The sequence below is a fragment of the Aspergillus sydowii genome (genome assembly GCF_001890705.1).
Source record: "Aspergillus sydowii CBS 593.65 unplaced genomic scaffold ASPSYscaffold_13, whole genome shotgun sequence".
Classification (NCBI taxonomy): Eukaryota; Fungi; Ascomycota; class Eurotiomycetes; order Eurotiales; family Aspergillaceae; genus Aspergillus; species Aspergillus sydowii.
In genome coordinates this window covers 667,270-684,124 of record NW_024467871.1, presented here as the reverse complement: position 1 = coordinate 684,124, position 16,855 = coordinate 667,270, and the positions used below count along the sequence as shown (strand labels likewise).

The window sequence follows — 16,855 nt, the reverse complement described above, 5'->3', positions numbered from 1 at the left end:
GCCGAGATGCTTGCCCAAAGTAGATTAGGATTAACACCACCGCATGTGTCGGCGGTACACAGGATTGAAGACATCGTTGAAGATCCGTTGGATGAAGGTGCGAATATACATTTGGCGGATTCAACTCGCTGCGCAAGCCTGCATTATGCGGCTACAGGGGTTCACACTAGGATAGTCACGACGCTTCTTGATCAAGTTATCACGGGCAAATATGGTAAGATGCCCGTATTTTACAAAGCTTTTGAAGGCGCAGACGTCGCAGGAGGGCCAGGTAATTGTGGAATTATATGCTACGGGGTTAAGCAAGGGAAATTCTGGTCAGGGTCAGTTTCTACGGAGCCCTAATATCTGCTTCCACGCATATTGCTCTCCGCAACTCCGTCCTCGAAAAGGTTCACTTAATGCAGGTGGCGTACATGTCCATGCTGAGGACCACGCCAATGGTCAATAGCGTCTTCGATGCGAACTCCTCTAGACGAATAATCAGTCAACTGCTAGCTTGGCGATCGAGAGCACAGACACTCCCGAGTCAGTTCTTTGATCTCTGGAAAAGCAATTATACATGGACAAAGCAGGAGACACTGCGTAGCGACTTGCAATATCCAATGAAACTGTGCAAATATCCTGTTCATGCATGATCATGCATCAAGAACAGCACGGTCACTTGCGCAAGGACGCTCAAAAACCAGCAAGGGCCTCTAACCGGTGAGAAGGAGCTAGTGTGTCCCGCCAGCTCATCTCGCTCGAGTGAAATGCGGGATATAAAAGTTACAACAGCCCCAGATGCACATTCCAGTGCTTGTCTCCACCCACTTTCGAGAGGAGAATGGCCGTGCTCGCCATCGTCGTCTTCCTGATGATCATGGCTACAGTAGCCAAGCAGAGAATGGCCCGTCAACGTCCCAAGAAACCAATTATTGTCTTCGTCCCAGGCGCCTGGCATACCCCTGCCGCATATGACCTCCTCCTACCGCGTCTTCATGCAGCGGGATACCGGACCACATCCGTATACCTTCCCACTGTCGGTGCAACTGGACCTGTCAGTTTTGCCGACGATGTTTCGGCCATTCGCAGGGTAGTTTCCGGTCTCGTTGAGCTAGAAGAGGAGGTCTTCGTCGTCTCGCATTCTTATGGAGGTCATCCAGCAACGGAGGCTCTCGACGGGCTGTCAAAGAAGGAAAGGTTGGCTAAGGGTCAATCAGGTGGTGTAACGCAGCTTCTATACATTGCTGCCATTGTTCCCACGAAGGGAGTATCTTCAGCAGAAGCGTTCGGTCCAATGACGCCGAAAGAGAAAGGTGGAACATGGATGATAATCGATGACCTTGGGGTACGTATTACATTCATCGTAGGATAACAGTTTGAACGGCACGCTGATAAGTAGTGAATTCAGAATGGATACACGTCCCTTGCAAATGGCGAAGAGGCTCTCTATCATGATCTCCCCCCTAGCCTTGCGAAATACCATGCTTCATTGCTGCGAACGCAGTTTCAACTGTATGTCTTTCTATATCGCGGTGATGAGGGTGTCACTAACAATGGCAGCGCGGGTTCGGAGCCCTTGACCTATGAAGCATATAAAGACATCCCTGCGGCTTTTCTCTACTGCGAGGATGACCGCGCGTATCCCATTGACCGACAGGAAAATGTGGTGAAGTCGACAGGTATCCAGCGCACTATGTCGCTGAATACCAGCCACTCTCCTTTCTTATCCGATCCTCAGGGAGTTGTTGGTTTTATTATAGAGCTGGTTAATGAGAGGCCTGGTATCAGTCATTTATAGCTTGAGCCAAGTCATTTTGAAACTATTATAGAACTATATCTGTTAACACCCATTTAACTTCTCAAACGCCATTCTCCCGAGTTTATCCTGCAAAGGACCAATCCACATAATATCCTTCAGCCCTGTTCGTACCACCTCCCAGGTGATATGTTCTCCATCGACAGAATCCCTCCACCCTTGCACCATCCACCCCCCTTCCTCGACATCAAACACAGACACAGCCCCCACGATCAGAATCCACCTCATCAGTTCCTTAAACCGATGCCTCTCAACTACAGGGACAGCAAGAAAGCTCTCCCGTAAACAGTCTGCCAAGTACGGATACTTGGCGCGGATACCCGGATTCTGAAATGTTGTAAGAAGAAACGCAAGCAGAGTAAGTCGAAGACATTCAGATAAGGCATCCCCCAGGTAGCCATTTAATTGAAGCAGTCGGTACTGGAATGAGCATACGCTGGTGTGATATTCGTCTGTGGAGCGCCGTTGGCGCGTGGTGTGCGCGGCGTTGATCAGGGACGCGTAGTGCCGCATTTCGAGGAAGATGGGGACAATTTGTGGGTTGCTAACACCATATTCTGAAAGGTGGAATCGGGCATTGAGAGTACCTAACGACTTGGGTCGGCTGTTATTGTTGTAGAATGTTGGGTTGCAATAAAGTGGATATGTGCATAGAAAGCCTTGGGAGCCTGTGTTTAGGGCGTAGATGAGGTCGACCCTGGAACTATATTAGACATTATACGACCGCGGGTGGATGCCGATTTCTTACCTTCCCAGTTTTAGATACAACTTTTTGTTGCATGCGATGGTCTGAAGTCCACCGCGCAGGCGGACCATCTGCTGTAACCCAGCAATATGTGCCTTCGCAGCTTCATGGTCATTGATGATGCAAGAGAACATGGTCAGTATAATCACCGTAGCGATAGTGGAGTTGCCAAGAGCGACGTCATTCTCAGAGCTTGATAGTCGCCTATTTAAATGAATAATAGTCTCTCTGAGGTGTGAGTAGGTAGTTGGCGTTATCTGTCTGTTCTCTGTTATGTCGCGCGTGGTGAACGCCATGAAGAAGGCGCACTGGAGATACGCAGGGTCGTGGAATAGCCAGTGCCCCCACTCATTTTGGTCGACATCGGCGTCTTTGAAGAGCTCTGTTGGGTACATGGCTTCGTTGAAGTACCGGAAAGCTACAGCTGCTGTCAGTATCATTCCAGCCCTCTAGTGTGGGACACTCATCGCACGCTTACAGTCAATTACAAGCGCTTTGGTCGCATCATCCATATCAAGTGCGAGCTTGACATGTGCGAGGTTTGACGGAGCGCAGCATGAAGTAAGGCCCTTTGACCTGATCTTCATAAAGAGATCCTCATCCTGCTCTTCGGTCACCTGGTGAGCACTAGATACGTTTATGCTGGATGATGAACTCGTCGGACACGTAGTAGATCGACGCGATACCCCTATCCGCCTATTTCTTCCGCGCATACAATGACTGCGGATGGTCTTTCGATCTATAGGCTGGGTCCTTCCAGAACCGCTCATGGAGACAAATGCAAAGCCCGCCTCAAGCTGCGTGGAGACCATGTTGCTAGCTCGGCTGTTACGGATACAGCTGTGCCACTGGAATCAATCTCCGCAAACACCGATACAACCGGCAACCAAATATGGCGTAACCAGTTCCAGTTTGAAGGTGGAAAGTTCGTTGAGGTTGAAGATGCAGTTGGACTGCCGACTGAGACCGTAAGACTGGTGAGTCAGCAGGGCCCACCAGATTGTTTTCCTCTTCAGGTTTAGCCAGACATATTCTCCAATCGTATTACTTTAAGCTTATCCTTTTGCCCAATCATCTTGTGCCTTATAGACCCACCCGATTGTATTCCCGATTGGGAAAGCAATCAGCTTCGTCGGCCATAAGCCATGGGCCGGGATTTATAGTAAGTACCTAACATGCCTTGCTCGATAAACCGCCCTTAACTCCGTGGTGATAAAATCAAATATAACCTAGGTACTTGACCTACCACTACCAGATTATCTTTCTCAAGAACTATATATATATTCACTCTCCTTTCCACAACAAATCCCACTCAACACAATAACCTATCGTCTCAAGGCAACTTTATCATGGCGACCTCATCAAACCTTGGTCCAGCTGGGCCCTTCTTTTTCTATTTCCTCAGATCCATAACCCTCTCTCGGTTCGCAAAAACCGCACCTCTAAACCTCTCAGGGCAAACAGCCATAATCACCGGCGGATATTCTGGCATCGGATACAAATGTGCAGAGATACTCTTAAGCAACGAACTCTCCCACCTCATCATCACAGTCCGGAGCGAAAAGAAAGGAAATGACGCTGCTGCCAAACTGCGCAGACTCAATCCAAAGGCCAAAATCGAAGTATGGTCCCTCGACATGCTCTCCTACGACTCCATCCAAGCATTCGTCAAGCGCTGCAACAATGATCTACCCAGAATCGACTTCGTCATCCTCAACGCTGGCATGGTAAGCGGCGAATTCTCCCTAAATGAGAGCACAGGCCACGAAGTTTGTTTCCAGGTGAATTATCTTTCAACAGCCCTCTTGACAATCCTCCTCCTCCCGATCCTGAAAGCAAAACGGAACTCTAAACAGGACAAACCAAGCCGTATAACCATGGTCGGTTCAGGACTGGCCCTATCAGCAAACTTCCCTGAACGGAATTCGCAGAGTGTCATCCGCGCGTTTGATAGCGCGGGATACTTCAATAGTCTGGACCGATACAGCACGACGAAACTCCTCTTGCTTATCTTCGTCTCGAAGCTAGCACCCTTTGTTGATGCTAGCGATGTCGTCGTCAATGTCGTGGATCCAGCATTCGTCGCGACACCTGGGCTGGACCGGAATATTCCAGCGTATTTGAGGTACATCAACGGGCTTAGTCGGATGTTGGTTGCGAGGAGTATTCAGGCTGGAGCCTGGGCGTATGCTGATGCGGCGGCTGTGCAGCCGAGTAGTACTCATGGGAGCTGGCTTGCGAATTGGCAGGTTTATGCGTGAGTTTTCATTGCTTGACTTTTATGATTGTTGTTGCTGATGGTTGATTCCTATAGGTTCCCCAAGGTCATGTACTCCCCTGAGGGCAAGCAGGCTAGTGATACAATGTGGGAAGAGACACTGGAGGATCTGGACTGGGCTGGTGTGCGCGGTATCCTGTCGGCTATGGGGAAGAGGAATGCTTGAGCTGGGGTCGTCTATTGATCGTGGAGATAGACCCAGTGTCCTATTTAATAGGATTGAGATATGTCAGCTTGGATCGCTCTGTATCCCAGAACAAGTTGTGAGAGGAGTGGAGCATTATATTATGCAGAGCGCAATGATAAAATCTAACTAGCAACAAGTCCCCAAATCGCCCACAACGCCCACCCCCCATGCAGACCCCCAATCAGCCAAAACGGCTCAACCACATACTCCCCTCCCACCCACCGACTCCAGGAATACATAGCCAGCGCAGAAGCATGAAACAACGCAAACGTCCTGCCGACGACGCGTCCTACCCTGGTACGTCGAATATGATAGTCGCGTAGAAACCAGCAGTTCAGAATAAAGGGGAACAGCAGGGTGGCATTCTGGCGCAGGAAGAACCGGGTTGCTGGGTGGGCGAAATCAGAGCGATTCGGAAACAGCAGCGGGGAGACTGTATAGAAGGCGAAGCAGTCAAGCGACTGGACGGATAATGCAGAGCCGTACAGCAGCCGGATGGACAGGGGCTGGCCTGGGGTGGGGCTTGGCTGCATAGGATTAGATATCCGGCCCTGGGGGTAAACAGCGGGTATTATCGTACCATTGTGCTTGTCTGTACTTCAGCCAAGAAGTCCCAACTGGACAGTGTGAATGAGAGAAAAACCTCCAGCTTCATCCAGGGAGATCTTGCAGTGAGGGGGTGTCACGTGGAATGCCTATACGAGGATGACAATCAGGAAGGAGACAATCGACGAACAGAGACAATACGGTTCTCAGCTGTTATAGTTAACAGGTAGCTAATGCTACGCCCGGGTATACCCAAGGTCAATATATTGGCCGAAGCCGCGTGTCCCGAAACCTAACTGGATAACTTGGAAATCGGTTTAAAATCAATGACACACTCCTGCTTCCATATAAGTTTTTTTTAAACTCCACTCCATGCATCCCAATCGCTCCATGTACTCCAGCCACTTCATGCACTCCAATCACTCCATGCGCTCCAATCACTTCATGCACATCATGCTACATAAAACTGACATTACAATTGTTGAGCCCCTTCAATGGGCTGCCTCCAGGATTGCCGGGTACCCGTAAACACCTCCATGGCCGGAGCCGAGATATGGTCGAAGAGCGTGGCCTTCAGGAAAAGCTTCCCGGGATAGCTAGGGGTCTTTGTGAACACAGGGCTATTGTAGACGGCTAGTTAGTATGGAGAAATACTCAGCATTCAGCTTGCTTGCTGGGTTGATTTACCTGCCACAGGCTCCACAGAAGTTGCGCTAAACACGTTAGACTAAATAAGAGGCACTCATACGCTCAGAGAAAACCAACCAAAATACGGTTTCCGCTCTTTGTCTGTGTATCTACAAACGCTTTGAGGGCGTCGTTTTCCTCGACGGTGAGGTCTGACTCGTCAACGACGTAGTTGACCGAAGCGCCTTTAAAGTCAGCCAATAATCAAATTGACAAGGTATCTATAGCACTTACCGCCTCCAGATCTAGCACAGTGGCCGCTGTAAAAGTGAGAAAGTGGCTTAACGTATTGATTTTTCAGCAGCATACCAGTGGCATATCACAGAGCTTGGCGGCTCTTGTTCCAACGACACCTGAACCCTACCACAGATGCAATGTCCTTTATATGCGGCCATGGTCGAAGGTACGATATGTTGGTCGAGGAATGGCAGTTAAGACTGCGGGGACAGGCTTATAAAATATTTTGCTTCGTTCCGAGTGACGTCAGGGCTTCGGACCGCGGCTTTTCGGTAATTTCCGCACTTTATTTGGAGAATTATGAACATAAATTACTGTTCTGGAGGGACTGCTACTAGGGTGATAGACAAATACCCACTGCGGAATGCTGTAAAAGCCGACAGGTGAATCCAGCAAGTTCAAATCTATAGTCTAGTTCTAGTTAAGGGCAGGTCTACTTCGCAACGACAACATCGTATGACCCCTGCGCCAGCACAACTTCATTCTTTCCATCCAGCTCAGCAACTGCAGGCTTAATCTCAATCGCCCTCCATCCAACTGGCAGAACAAGAGTACAAGCCGTACTGGTCGGCACCCGAACCCCCAGCTTCACCTCTCCATCCCTACCCTGCACCCGTTCAAACGTAACCCTAATAAGCCCATATGGACAATCCACCTCTCCCTCGACAAACCCGAACTCGCTCTCAACCGGAGGTCTCAGCGTCCAGGTTCGATACGCATCTCCAACAGGTTTAACCCCCAGCACTGCCTCATAGAACCACTCGTAGATCGTCCCCAGCATATCATGGCACTTGGAGCGACACGCATCCTGCCAGAATTCCAGGAGGGTTGTTTCGCCGCGACGCAGGAACCGCATGTAACTTGGATGTTCTTCCTGGCGCGCCATGGCCAGCACTATATCCGGTCTGTTGACGTCCGGCTCGGCGAGTGTATTCCAGAGATACTTTAGCCCGATTTCACCGGCTTCGATTCTGTTTCCTGATGAAGCGCAGGCAGATAGAAACGCCTTGATGATATCAGGCCGATGAACTGCCGGGACAAGGCCGAATTGCAACGCCATGGCCTGCGCAACCATTGTACAGTCTTGGACACCGGGGTTATCAAGCGACGTATAGAATGCATAAGGACGGGCTGTCTTCTCAGTGACAAGGAGGTGTCTGTTATAAACCTCATAAATCCGATCCGCCCAGACCCTGTACTTTTTTTCATCTTCAACATATCCCAGCTCAGATGCCATGAGTGCAGTATTCCTTAGACAGCGATAATAAACCGCCGTTTCGATATTCGCCTGGTGGTTCCCAAACGCGATATCCCGACCCCAATCGCCCAGACCGTGCTCGATTAACCCGCCCTGTCGCTCCTTCGTCTTCATGTATTCCATATACCGGACACAAGGCTGGTATATCCGTCCGAAAACCTCCGTGGACCCATAATACCGTTTTATCAACTCCGGCAGGAACGCAATCGCACAGCCCCAGGTAATCGTATCATGGAGCGGCCCGCACATGTATCGAATCTCCGGCGCCATCGTCGGAACAAGGCCATTCGACTCTTGGGCATCGATGATATCGCCTAGAACCTTGGAGTAGACGGCCTCCATGTCGCGGACGTACTGCGTTGCCGGGGCAAGGAGGGAGGTGACCTCGAGCCACCCGAATTTCTCGATCTGGGGACAGTCGGTGTGGTAGCTGAAGATGTTGGAGGAGAAGCTCCAGTAGCAGGCGTTGATGAGGGCGTTGACGTCTTCCTTGTCTGTCTTTATGTATCCTAGATGCCGGGCTGCGGAGGAGACGTGCCGGGCTGTGACGGAGTGGACTGTGGGCTGGTTATCGTCTTGTTCCAACGAGGCGCCTTCGATTTGGATGTAGCGCGCGCTGGTGAATGAGAAGTCGGGTGTCCATATTTCCTTCTCGGTTGATCCGGAGAGGATGAACTTGGTGTAGACGCCGTATTCGAATTCTTTGAATAGAGGGTCAGGCATGAAGACAGCGCCGTTCTCATCGACGGTCTCGGAGTATCGGATGATAATCTCAGATCCAGCAGGGCCAGTTATTTCCACCCGTGGCATGATACTAGAGTTCTGGCCAAGGTCGAACGTCGTCACACCAGGACGAAGAACCTGATGCCGCACTGGATTGAATGTATTGTGCAGGACAACAGGAGGCTGGCTCTGATATCGCAGCTTGCCCCTCGGTCCTGTCAGCGGTTTGGCAGAGGCCCAGTCACTGTCGTCGTATCCAGACCTATCCCAGCCAACAGGGTACAAGCGACGGTCATGGTTCTCGGACATGTAGATATTCGCGAGTGTAGTTGCGCTGCTTCGAACCTTCCAGCTTGGATCCGAGATGATTGTCTCATGCGAGCCATCGGTGTAGTGGACGTGGATCTCTGCGAAAAAGCACAGCTCATTCCCATAGCGAACATATGTATTATCCTCGTACATTGGCCAGAAAAACCGATCGCCCTGATCACCCGCGTAGAATCCATTCCCGACATGGGCACCGATGACATTTTCCTCGCTCTTCCACTGAGATGTCACGTCGTAACCGACAAATTGCACACTGCGGTGGTAGTTTGTCCAGCCTGGGTCGAGGACGTGCGTTGAGGCGGGACTCCCATTGACGGTGAGGTTGAAGTGGCCCAAGCCAGATGCAAATACGATCACCCTTTCGACCTGCTTCGTGGATATCTGCTGGAGTGATTTACGAAGGTAGATGGGTTTGTCGCCGCCGTTGCCAATCCAGACGGCCTTCCACCGGTCGGCCTCGTTTTCGAACCAGGTGCGGAAGATTAGACTGCTATGCGGCATCTACAATTGTCAATATCAATTAATAAAAAGGTGATAAAAAAGGGGACGCTAACATAGGTCTGGTTCATGCTGTACGGGGGAAGGAGTCTGGATGACCGGGGGTATGAAGTGTAGAACTCATTGATCGCACTCTTCGAAGCATTGCCATTCTCGTCCCAGACGGTCACTTGCCAGAAGTATAAAGTCGTAGACTTGAAGCCAGTCTCGGGCTTGCAAATAATGTTGCGCTGGGCATCGCTCTGTACACGGCCGGAGTCCCAAGCGTCTGGCTGCTCATCGAGATCGAACTTGGTCGAAGAGACCCCAATACGATATGCAGCTTGTCGGGCATTTGTATTGCCGGCTTCAAGCACCCAGAAGAAGCGAATCTCATCAGTATCGATACCGAGTGCTTCGTGGAAGCCGTGAATGCCGCAGCGAGTGACCTCCATTTTGAAAATACAAAAGTTAACGGGGGGCAGTGTCACAGCTCATGAGTAGCTCGAGCTTAAAGTAATCCAGCTGGACCCACTGCATCAAGCCATCGGTGTGCGATTCCCCGAGGGCTGTGGAGGAGGCCCAGACGCGAGTCAGGCCGGAAGTTCCGAGCTGGAGTCCCTAGTCCATCTCCACATGGCCGACTGAATCGATGGAGGCAGAAAAGAGAATGGGGATTCATGGCTGAAACAATGTAGAGTTCGGGGTATTGGACACCGTAGGCCCCGTATTTGCCACGCGGTGTCAGGTCATACGCTTAATCTGGTATATGTTGGCCGAAGTGTATATAAGAGTCTGTGTGCCCCTATCCTGCCGGACTACCGCCATACACCACATCCACCAACACCACCATGCTGTCATTCAAGACTGTCTTATCGGCTGTTTTCCTCGCCGTAGGGGGTTTCCTCTTCGGCTACGACAGCGGTATCATCACCTCGACCATCTCGCTGCCCACCTTCAATGCCTACTTCACGCACCCAAGCGGCACAGTCACTGGTGGAATTGTATCCTCTTTCCAAGGCGGTGCAATCTTGGGTACAATGATCAACATGGCCGGAGCCGACTGGGCAGGTCGCAAACGGACAATCCTTGCTGGGGCCCTAGTTTCGATCCTGGGATGTGCGCTCCAGGCTGGGGCTGTCAATATGGTTATGCTCATCATCGGCCGGTTTATTGCCGGTGTTGCGGTTGGAATGCTGACTGCTACGATCCCGATGTATGCTGCCGAACTGTCGGAGCCGAAATGGCGAGCTACCCTGTCTGGCCTGCTGCAGTGGATGTTGAGCTGGGGGTTCCTCGTTGCGCAGTGGTTGGGATACGGATGCTCCTTTTCCACCAACGAGTTTTCATGTACGAGCCTGACTTCCAGTTAACGAGCGAGTTCTAACAGTCAAGGGCGATTCCCACTTGCATTCCAAAACATTCCCGGTCTCATTCTCGTCGCCGGTATCTGGTTCCTTGATGAGTCTCCCCGTTGGTTGATGGAGAAGGACAGACACGAAGAGGCAAAGGCTGTTCTTACACGCATTCGCAAAGGCGAGTCGGCAGAGACCATTGACCTCGAATTCCGTGAGATTCGAGACGTTATTGCTGCTGATCGGGCTGCGGGAAACACGTCCTGGAAGACAATCGTGACCAAGCCTTCCTGGCGACGACGGTTGATCCTGGGGTGTGGTGTTCAGGCATTTGGACCTCTCTCTGGGATTAATGTCATTAACTAGTAAGACCGCCGACGACGCATACGTTACGGGAGACTGACTGTTATAGCTACGGACCCAGGATCTATGAAATTCTCGGAATCGACAACCAAACCTCGCTCATGATCATCGGCATCAGCGGTGCCCTCTCTATCGTATACTGCACCATCGGCCTGTACCTGGTCGACAAAGTCGGTCGTGTCAAGCCTCTCTTCGTCTCTGCCATCTTCCTCGGGGCTGCCCTGCTGGTGAACGCAGTGCAGGCGCAATACATGGACCAAAGCAACCAGAACCAACTGCGGTCGATGGTAGCAATGAACTTTGTCTTTAGTCTGTTCTACACTCCTGTCGGGATTATTTCCTGGGTATGCACCTCGCCTCCACCTGCACCTTTTAGCCTTGTCATAAATATTGACTACTGCAGGTATATCCCGCCGAAATCTTCCCCGTCGAGGTCCGCGCTCTCGGCAACGCACTGACGACCTTCACCAACTGGACTGTCAATCTCGTCTTCGCCCAGTTCACCCCGAATGCGCTGGACTCGGTTGGCTTCAAGTACTTTTACCTGTTCTTCGCACTGAACCTGATTGCCGCTACTTGCTACTACTTCTTCTTCCCCGAGACCAAGGGCCGCACTCTGGAACAGATCGACGAGTTGTTTGGCGACCAGCTTGTGCCACACGCCATGGAAGACCCGGATGCTGCCGACGCGGCCGTGGAGAAGCAGCAGGCCACGCACTGGGAAGGCGGAATCGAAAAGAAGAATGACAATGCGGGGCGGGTCTAGCCTTTTTACTCTTAGTCTTGAAAGGCATTATTCTGTAGTATAGCAGTGTGTCAATGTGAATGGTAGTTAATCAAGGGAGTACTTCGAGACTCGGATATCCCGTACAGAACTACAAGTCCACAACCAACTTGAAAGATATTTCTGCTTAATTCTGCTCAATTCATGTTCTCGACCGTGGTCATCTGTAACTTTCCGCATGAACTAGTCCTTTTAGCACCATTTAGCGCGAGTGCTAAATATTAGCGGCGGCGAAGTTGTGCCAGGAGAACGAGAACGCCGCCGCTAACAGCTGGTCGATGATTGCCCCACGTTATAACCATGGATCGGTCCAGTTTCAAACGGCCAAACCCATGTGCGATTGAGCCTGCTGTCTCGGAACTGGCCTCGCTGTTATTCAGACCGAGACTGGCTTGAGGACCCGCCCATGTACTGGCACTCCGGCACTGTTAACGGCAAATCTCGAGGGTTGAGACAATCTCTTGTAAAACGTCCTCGGGTTGTCCAAGACCTCACTGATGCTGTGATTCCAAGCTATCATTATGCTGTCGGGTCTACACCGTGGCGTACCAGGACCGCTATGACGACTTGAGTAATTATTGTAACCCTTTAACCTTCCGTAAACTCATCTCGCTTCCATTCCTGGTCCATCGCCACCCGCTACTTAGAATACTCGGTGACGGGTCATACTCGTGTATTTTCCTCTTTATCTCTCTAACGGCTATGTTTGACGTTTGGGAGTTGATATTGCAGATCAAGTTCTTTAGATATATAGTAAAGTTGGGGCCGCTGCGCTCGTGAAATGCTTCAATAAGGAACGGCTCGAGGAGACGTCGGGGAATCTATCGAATAGTATATTTGTTGCTCCAGGCTCCTCGGCATTCTCAAGTCTAGGATTTTCAGACCAGGCAGATGGAACTGCCTCAACGCAGTGAACTTGACGAATGACCAGATCAAACTGGGGCCCCCGGGAGGTTGACGCGAGTATAACTGCAGATCTTTACACGCTGCAGAGTCGCCCCGTGTTTCCGTAGGGGATTGTAGATCGCCACGATATGTAGTGATGCATGTCGATCATCGTCCTGTCCCGAATAGTCGTAGAAAAATGATGCCAACTCTTTCGGGGCGCTACATCGTTCTCTCATTCTGGGACCCCATCTGGAAGTAATGTGGCATTTTGCAGGCCGGCTGGATGGCATCGCGGTTGTAGGAAATTGTGGGCAGATTTGACATGGCCCTTGAGTCGTAGAGCCCAAACTTCACTGACATACTGAGCGATTCGAGCTAAGACCGGTTCGTCCGGCTCAGGACTCTCCAGTTGTTTGCCGGCCTCAAGCAAGCAGACGCTGAGTTCGAGGCCGAGGCTTTATATGCCGGAGCCGGCACCAAGCTGGGCGACGGCAAGGACGTCAAGATGGTTGATGAGGCGTCGGCCCGGGGCCCTGAAGCTCCTCCCCCCGAGCGGCTGGCGCGCAATTAGCTACGGTTGAGAGCCGGTATGATATCGAGGATGACAAGGACTTCAAGAAGGTTGTTCGTCTTCTGACCCAGTGGGCGTCCAAGATTGTTCTCCCGGAGGAGGACAGGGGGGCGGCAAACGTGTCCAATGCAACGTTTTCAGGCTCCCACAATTCTGGTTTGCAGCTGGGGGCAGAATGTAGGAACCCTCAAGGGATTCAGCTTCGGAAGAAGTTAGTTTGTTGGTCGATTAGGCTATACGTCCAGATTTGGCACTCGAGTGATCTTTGTGAGGAAGTTAGCCATCTACAGGGCCGCAGCATAGAGTATATAGAGACTGCAAACTTGGTTCTATGGTTGACCGACCAGCATCCATCGGTGGCTCTGTATACACCTGCTCCTTAGGGCACGGCGGAGCACCTGGAGAGAAAAGTGCCCTAATGCCGCGTGTATTACTATTTATATGGGATAATGCATCGCGTATATGTTGTCATTATGACGTCACATGCGTCTGTCAGATCGCAGCCTCTTCCCTCCAGGCACCTGCAAATTGTCAGATATATTTGGCTCAATATCCCTTGCTTCCCTGTCGATCGCGTAAAGATGTCTGACTTTTGGTTAACAGACCATATCCGCCACCTGGTGGTGCAACCCGCCGATGCACGCCTCAACCCGCCCGAGGGCTACCTATTTGTCCAGGATGGTCTTATCATTTCCTGCGGGGTATTATACGCCCTTTTATACGTGTTTGCTATGATGCGAGCTGTGAAAGATGGCGTTTTGCCGGGATCACTCAAGTATCTGTATGTTTACCAATATCTTGCGCAGTAGGTTCCCTGGGTGACTGACTCTGGTTAGATCCTTGACATTGGCGTATGAATTATACTATGCCTTTGCGACAACATCAACACGACTAGAGAGAATATGCTTTCTGGCTTGGTTCCAGCTAGATCTGTCGTTTGTCGTGCTTGCCCTGTGGCGCGTCTATGGGCGCGATCAACGGAAGCGCATTGCCGGGGAGATGTTCGTATACTGTGTAACAGCTCTGGCAGGGCTAAGGTACCTGTGCCATCTCTACCCAGACGACCGCGAGCAAGTTACAGCGTATTGGACGGGCATCCTCTTGCAACTACCGGCCGGGTGGGTGTACGCATATGGACTGGTCAAACATCGTTCCCTACTGGGTCATTCTCTCGAGATTTGGTATGTAGCTAGCTTCCTTTCCCCGTCACTGACAGTAGATGGTATTAATTGTGGATGTAGGCTCGTGCGCTATCTAGGCTGCTTCACGGCTTATGGCCTCTTCATCTGGCGTTATCTCAATGTCCCGAGGAATTGGGAATATGTGGGTTCGTTTTGGAGTATTACGATTATAGTGGTTACTCTTATTCCGGAGACGGTGTATCCGTTCTTATATATATGGGTATTCAATCAAAACAGAAACAAAGTAAAGATGGGTTAGACGGGCGGGCCTATTAGAGTTGGTTTAAGAAATAGAGCTTTCCATACTCAATGGGCACAGTTGCAGTCAGTGGTTTTACGCAAGGGTATATAGAGGCGAGATGCTTTCATCTTACCACAATAAATTATTTCCTCAAAGACAATCTCCCACCATGGAAAAGCATAATAACCTCATCTGTCTGTCGAGCTGCCACAGTGTGTACTTGCTTATGGAAAGTAGTCATTCTACTCAGACACGGGTTCACATCTGTATGTGATATGATCGTATGTCTTTTTCACATAATCTCCGCGATTGCACACCTCCTCAGAGTCAGTTTCCTGCTTCAGAAGCCAAATTGCCGTAGTATCAAAGCCAAATACACTGGCCTGGCCATCGCACGACTTGCGCCACTTTGTCAATTGATCCAAATCCATGAGCGGTTTTACAATGATGCAAATTATCCCCGACCAATGGCTTCTAGCAGCGTTCGTCCAAGCTGTTGCCGTGTTCGACGCTCCATGGCGGATTCTTGCCGATATCAACCGGCTGCCTCTAGTCAGGTACTGGTAAAAATCAACGGTGTGCAGTCAACGCGAGCGAGAACAGGGACACTCAACCCCTTTTTTGAGCTCCCATGTATATAATCTGAGTCCTGGTGTTTGCTGCTGCTGATGATGATGATGATGAAGCAGGGTGCAAGGCGCCAAGGCAGCCCAGTCACATGCCCGTGTTCTGCGACACCAACACCACCACCGTGTCTTCTTCCATCCTCATCCTTCACGCCTAAGCGATCAAAAATACCATGAACCCCAGGTTAGCGACTTCGCGTCAGCCCATTAGACCAAACATCCAACCCTGTCGCTACTTTGACTCGCGCGGACCTCAACAGCGATGGCGACCTGCTTTCACCCAAACAGACGTCCGGGCAACACAACAGCTACCAGTCATCGACACAGATAAACTTCATCTCGTATCTTGGAACATCGACTTCTCTACCCCGGCTCCAACAGAGCGCATGGCCGAAGCCCTCAAATACCTCAACAAATTGCAAAACGAACATGACGATCGCAACGGCCCACCCACGGTGATCTTCCTCCAAGAGATGGTCCACTCAGATCTGCAACTCCTCCAAGAAGCTTCCTGGGTTCAGGAAAGATTCCAGCTCACCAACACATCAGACTAGCATTGGCGCGGAACATACGGGACAACAACCCTCGTTGATCGACGCTTGCAATTAGAGCGGGTTTTCAGAGTCCCCTATCCTCTGTCTTTTATGCAGCGCGATGCCCTGTTCGTCGATATTAAGCTCCAAAGCTCAATTATTAGGCTTTGCAACACGCACCTGGAGAGTCTCGCAAGTGGCACGCCTAAGCGGGCTGCTCAGCTCAAGCTCGCGTCCGAATTTATGCATGGAACTGCTGGGAGCAGTGCCCCTAATGATAGTGGGGATGCGAACGCCACTGATGGGCTATTTCAAGTACCTAACGCAGCGATCCTCGCTGGCGACCTCAACGCCTTTGCCCCTGAGGATGTAGACTTGCCCAGCAAATGTGATCTGAATGATGCATATCTTGCCCTCGGCGGGACTGAAGGCTCCGAAGAAGGTTTTACGTGGGGATATCAGTGCCCGGACTGGATGGACGGTCAGTTTCCCTGTGGACGCTTGGATAAGGTTCTGTTTTGTGGGAATATTGAGGCGCTATCGCTGGCGAAAACCGGGCAGGGCTTAAAGACACGAATTGACGTGCGAATGCCTGAGGAGTGCAGTGGTCCTCCTTCTGATGATGATTTCGAGGATATCTGGGTTACAGATCATTTTGGACTTGCGGTAGATTTCAAGTTAATGCAGTCCGATTCTGTTTAGAGCCGGGTTCTTAACTGGGGGTTAGGATGCCTTCTATCAATTCTACTTTGTGAAGTCTACGGCAACTTTCCACCGTCCCAGAACACAGATTTACCTTTATACACCATTACCCCACTCTAGATATTCTGGGGCTGGGTCGCTGCATGGCGCCATATTATCTGCCCATCATCAGTCGGTCCTGGGATTGTCAATCTTAGTTTCATCAATTCTACTCGCTTGACGGCCCGTGCAGGTCCACATTATTACAACAGCCCGGAACGGTATACTCAATGGACCGAAGTTATCGCCACCGAGTTGCATCCAAGACATTGATCCTATGTGAGAAAATTTTCGGCGGACCTTTTT

General features: G+C 50.8%; 10 protein-coding genes across 10 annotated transcripts; 6 read left to right on the top strand and 4 right to left on the bottom strand.

Annotated features, from left to right (window-relative positions):
* Positions 1-886: 886 nt before the first annotated feature.
* On the top strand, positions 887-1,783 carry ASPSYDRAFT_210360 (alpha/beta hydrolase; the record flags this gene model as incomplete). Its single annotated transcript, XM_040843988.1, has 3 exons — positions 887-1,330; positions 1,394-1,497; positions 1,546-1,783. The coding sequence occupies 3 exons, from the start codon at positions 887-889 to the stop codon at positions 1,781-1,783; spliced, it is 786 nt and encodes a 261-aa protein (XP_040698518.1).
* ASPSYDRAFT_72048 (uncharacterized protein) lies at positions 1,771-3,464 on the bottom strand. Its single transcript, XM_040850623.1, has 3 exons — positions 3,025-3,464; positions 2,550-2,964; positions 1,771-2,498 (listed from the first exon to the last, which is right to left on the bottom strand). The coding sequence occupies exons 1-3, from the start codon at positions 3,356-3,358 to the stop codon at positions 1,826-1,828; spliced, it is 1,422 nt and encodes a 473-aa protein (XP_040698517.1). The 5' UTR covers positions 3,359-3,464; the 3' UTR covers positions 1,771-1,825.
* A 431-nt stretch (positions 3,465-3,895) lies between these two features.
* ASPSYDRAFT_72047 (uncharacterized protein) lies at positions 3,896-4,990 on the top strand (the record flags this gene model as incomplete). Its single annotated transcript, XM_040850622.1, has 2 exons — positions 3,896-4,803; positions 4,861-4,990. 2 exons carry the CDS (start codon positions 3,896-3,898, stop codon positions 4,988-4,990), a joined length of 1,038 nt encoding a protein of 345 aa, XP_040698516.1.
* Positions 4,991-5,005: 15 nt separating this feature from the next.
* On the bottom strand, positions 5,006-5,643 carry ASPSYDRAFT_49826 (uncharacterized protein). Its single transcript, XM_040847931.1, has 2 exons — positions 5,592-5,643; positions 5,006-5,538 (listed from the first exon to the last, which is right to left on the bottom strand). Exons 1-2 carry the CDS (start codon positions 5,592-5,594, stop codon positions 5,134-5,136), a joined length of 408 nt encoding a protein of 135 aa, XP_040698515.1. The 5' UTR covers positions 5,595-5,643; the 3' UTR covers positions 5,006-5,133.
* A 100-nt stretch (positions 5,644-5,743) lies between these two features.
* On the bottom strand, positions 5,744-6,654 carry ASPSYDRAFT_49825 (GFA family protein). Its single transcript, XM_040847930.1, has 5 exons — positions 6,554-6,654; positions 6,479-6,504; positions 6,323-6,429; positions 6,245-6,270; positions 5,744-6,177 (listed from the first exon to the last, which is right to left on the bottom strand). The coding sequence occupies exons 1-5, from the start codon at positions 6,637-6,639 to the stop codon at positions 6,030-6,032; spliced, it is 393 nt and encodes a 130-aa protein (XP_040698514.1). The 5' UTR covers positions 6,640-6,654; the 3' UTR covers positions 5,744-6,029.
* Positions 6,655-6,914: 260 nt separating this feature from the next.
* Positions 6,915-9,721, bottom strand: ASPSYDRAFT_93612 (uncharacterized protein; the record flags this gene model as incomplete). The annotated part of the gene is made up of 2 exons (XM_040852863.1): positions 6,915-9,290; positions 9,344-9,721. The coding sequence occupies 2 exons, from the start codon at positions 9,719-9,721 to the stop codon at positions 6,915-6,917; spliced, it is 2,754 nt and encodes a 917-aa protein (XP_040698513.1).
* Positions 9,722-10,117: 396 nt separating this feature from the next.
* ASPSYDRAFT_210355 (sugar porter family MFS transporter) lies at positions 10,118-11,836 on the top strand (the record flags this gene model as incomplete). Its single annotated transcript, XM_040843987.1, has 4 exons — positions 10,118-10,616; positions 10,662-10,986; positions 11,034-11,328; positions 11,388-11,836. 4 exons carry the CDS (start codon positions 10,118-10,120, stop codon positions 11,748-11,750), a joined length of 1,482 nt encoding a protein of 493 aa, XP_040698512.1. The 3' UTR covers positions 11,751-11,836.
* A 1,945-nt stretch (positions 11,837-13,781) lies between these two features.
* ASPSYDRAFT_49822 (uncharacterized protein) lies at positions 13,782-14,782 on the top strand. Its single transcript, XM_040847929.1, has 3 exons — positions 13,782-14,008; positions 14,064-14,408; positions 14,469-14,782. Exons 1-3 carry the CDS (start codon positions 13,809-13,811, stop codon positions 14,665-14,667), a joined length of 744 nt encoding a protein of 247 aa, XP_040698511.1. The 5' UTR covers positions 13,782-13,808; the 3' UTR covers positions 14,668-14,782.
* Positions 14,570-15,605, top strand: ASPSYDRAFT_473829 (uncharacterized protein). Its single transcript, XM_040847417.1, has one exon. It carries the CDS (start codon positions 14,718-14,720, stop codon positions 15,288-15,290), a length of 573 nt encoding a protein of 190 aa, XP_040698510.1. The 5' UTR covers positions 14,570-14,717; the 3' UTR covers positions 15,291-15,605.
* Positions 15,449-16,510, top strand: ASPSYDRAFT_35381 (uncharacterized protein; the record flags this gene model as incomplete). The annotated part of the gene is made up of 2 exons (XM_040845330.1): positions 15,449-15,730; positions 15,926-16,510. The coding sequence occupies 2 exons, from the start codon at positions 15,449-15,451 to the stop codon at positions 16,508-16,510; spliced, it is 867 nt and encodes a 288-aa protein (XP_040698509.1).
* Between the last annotated feature and the right edge of the window lie 345 nt (positions 16,511-16,855).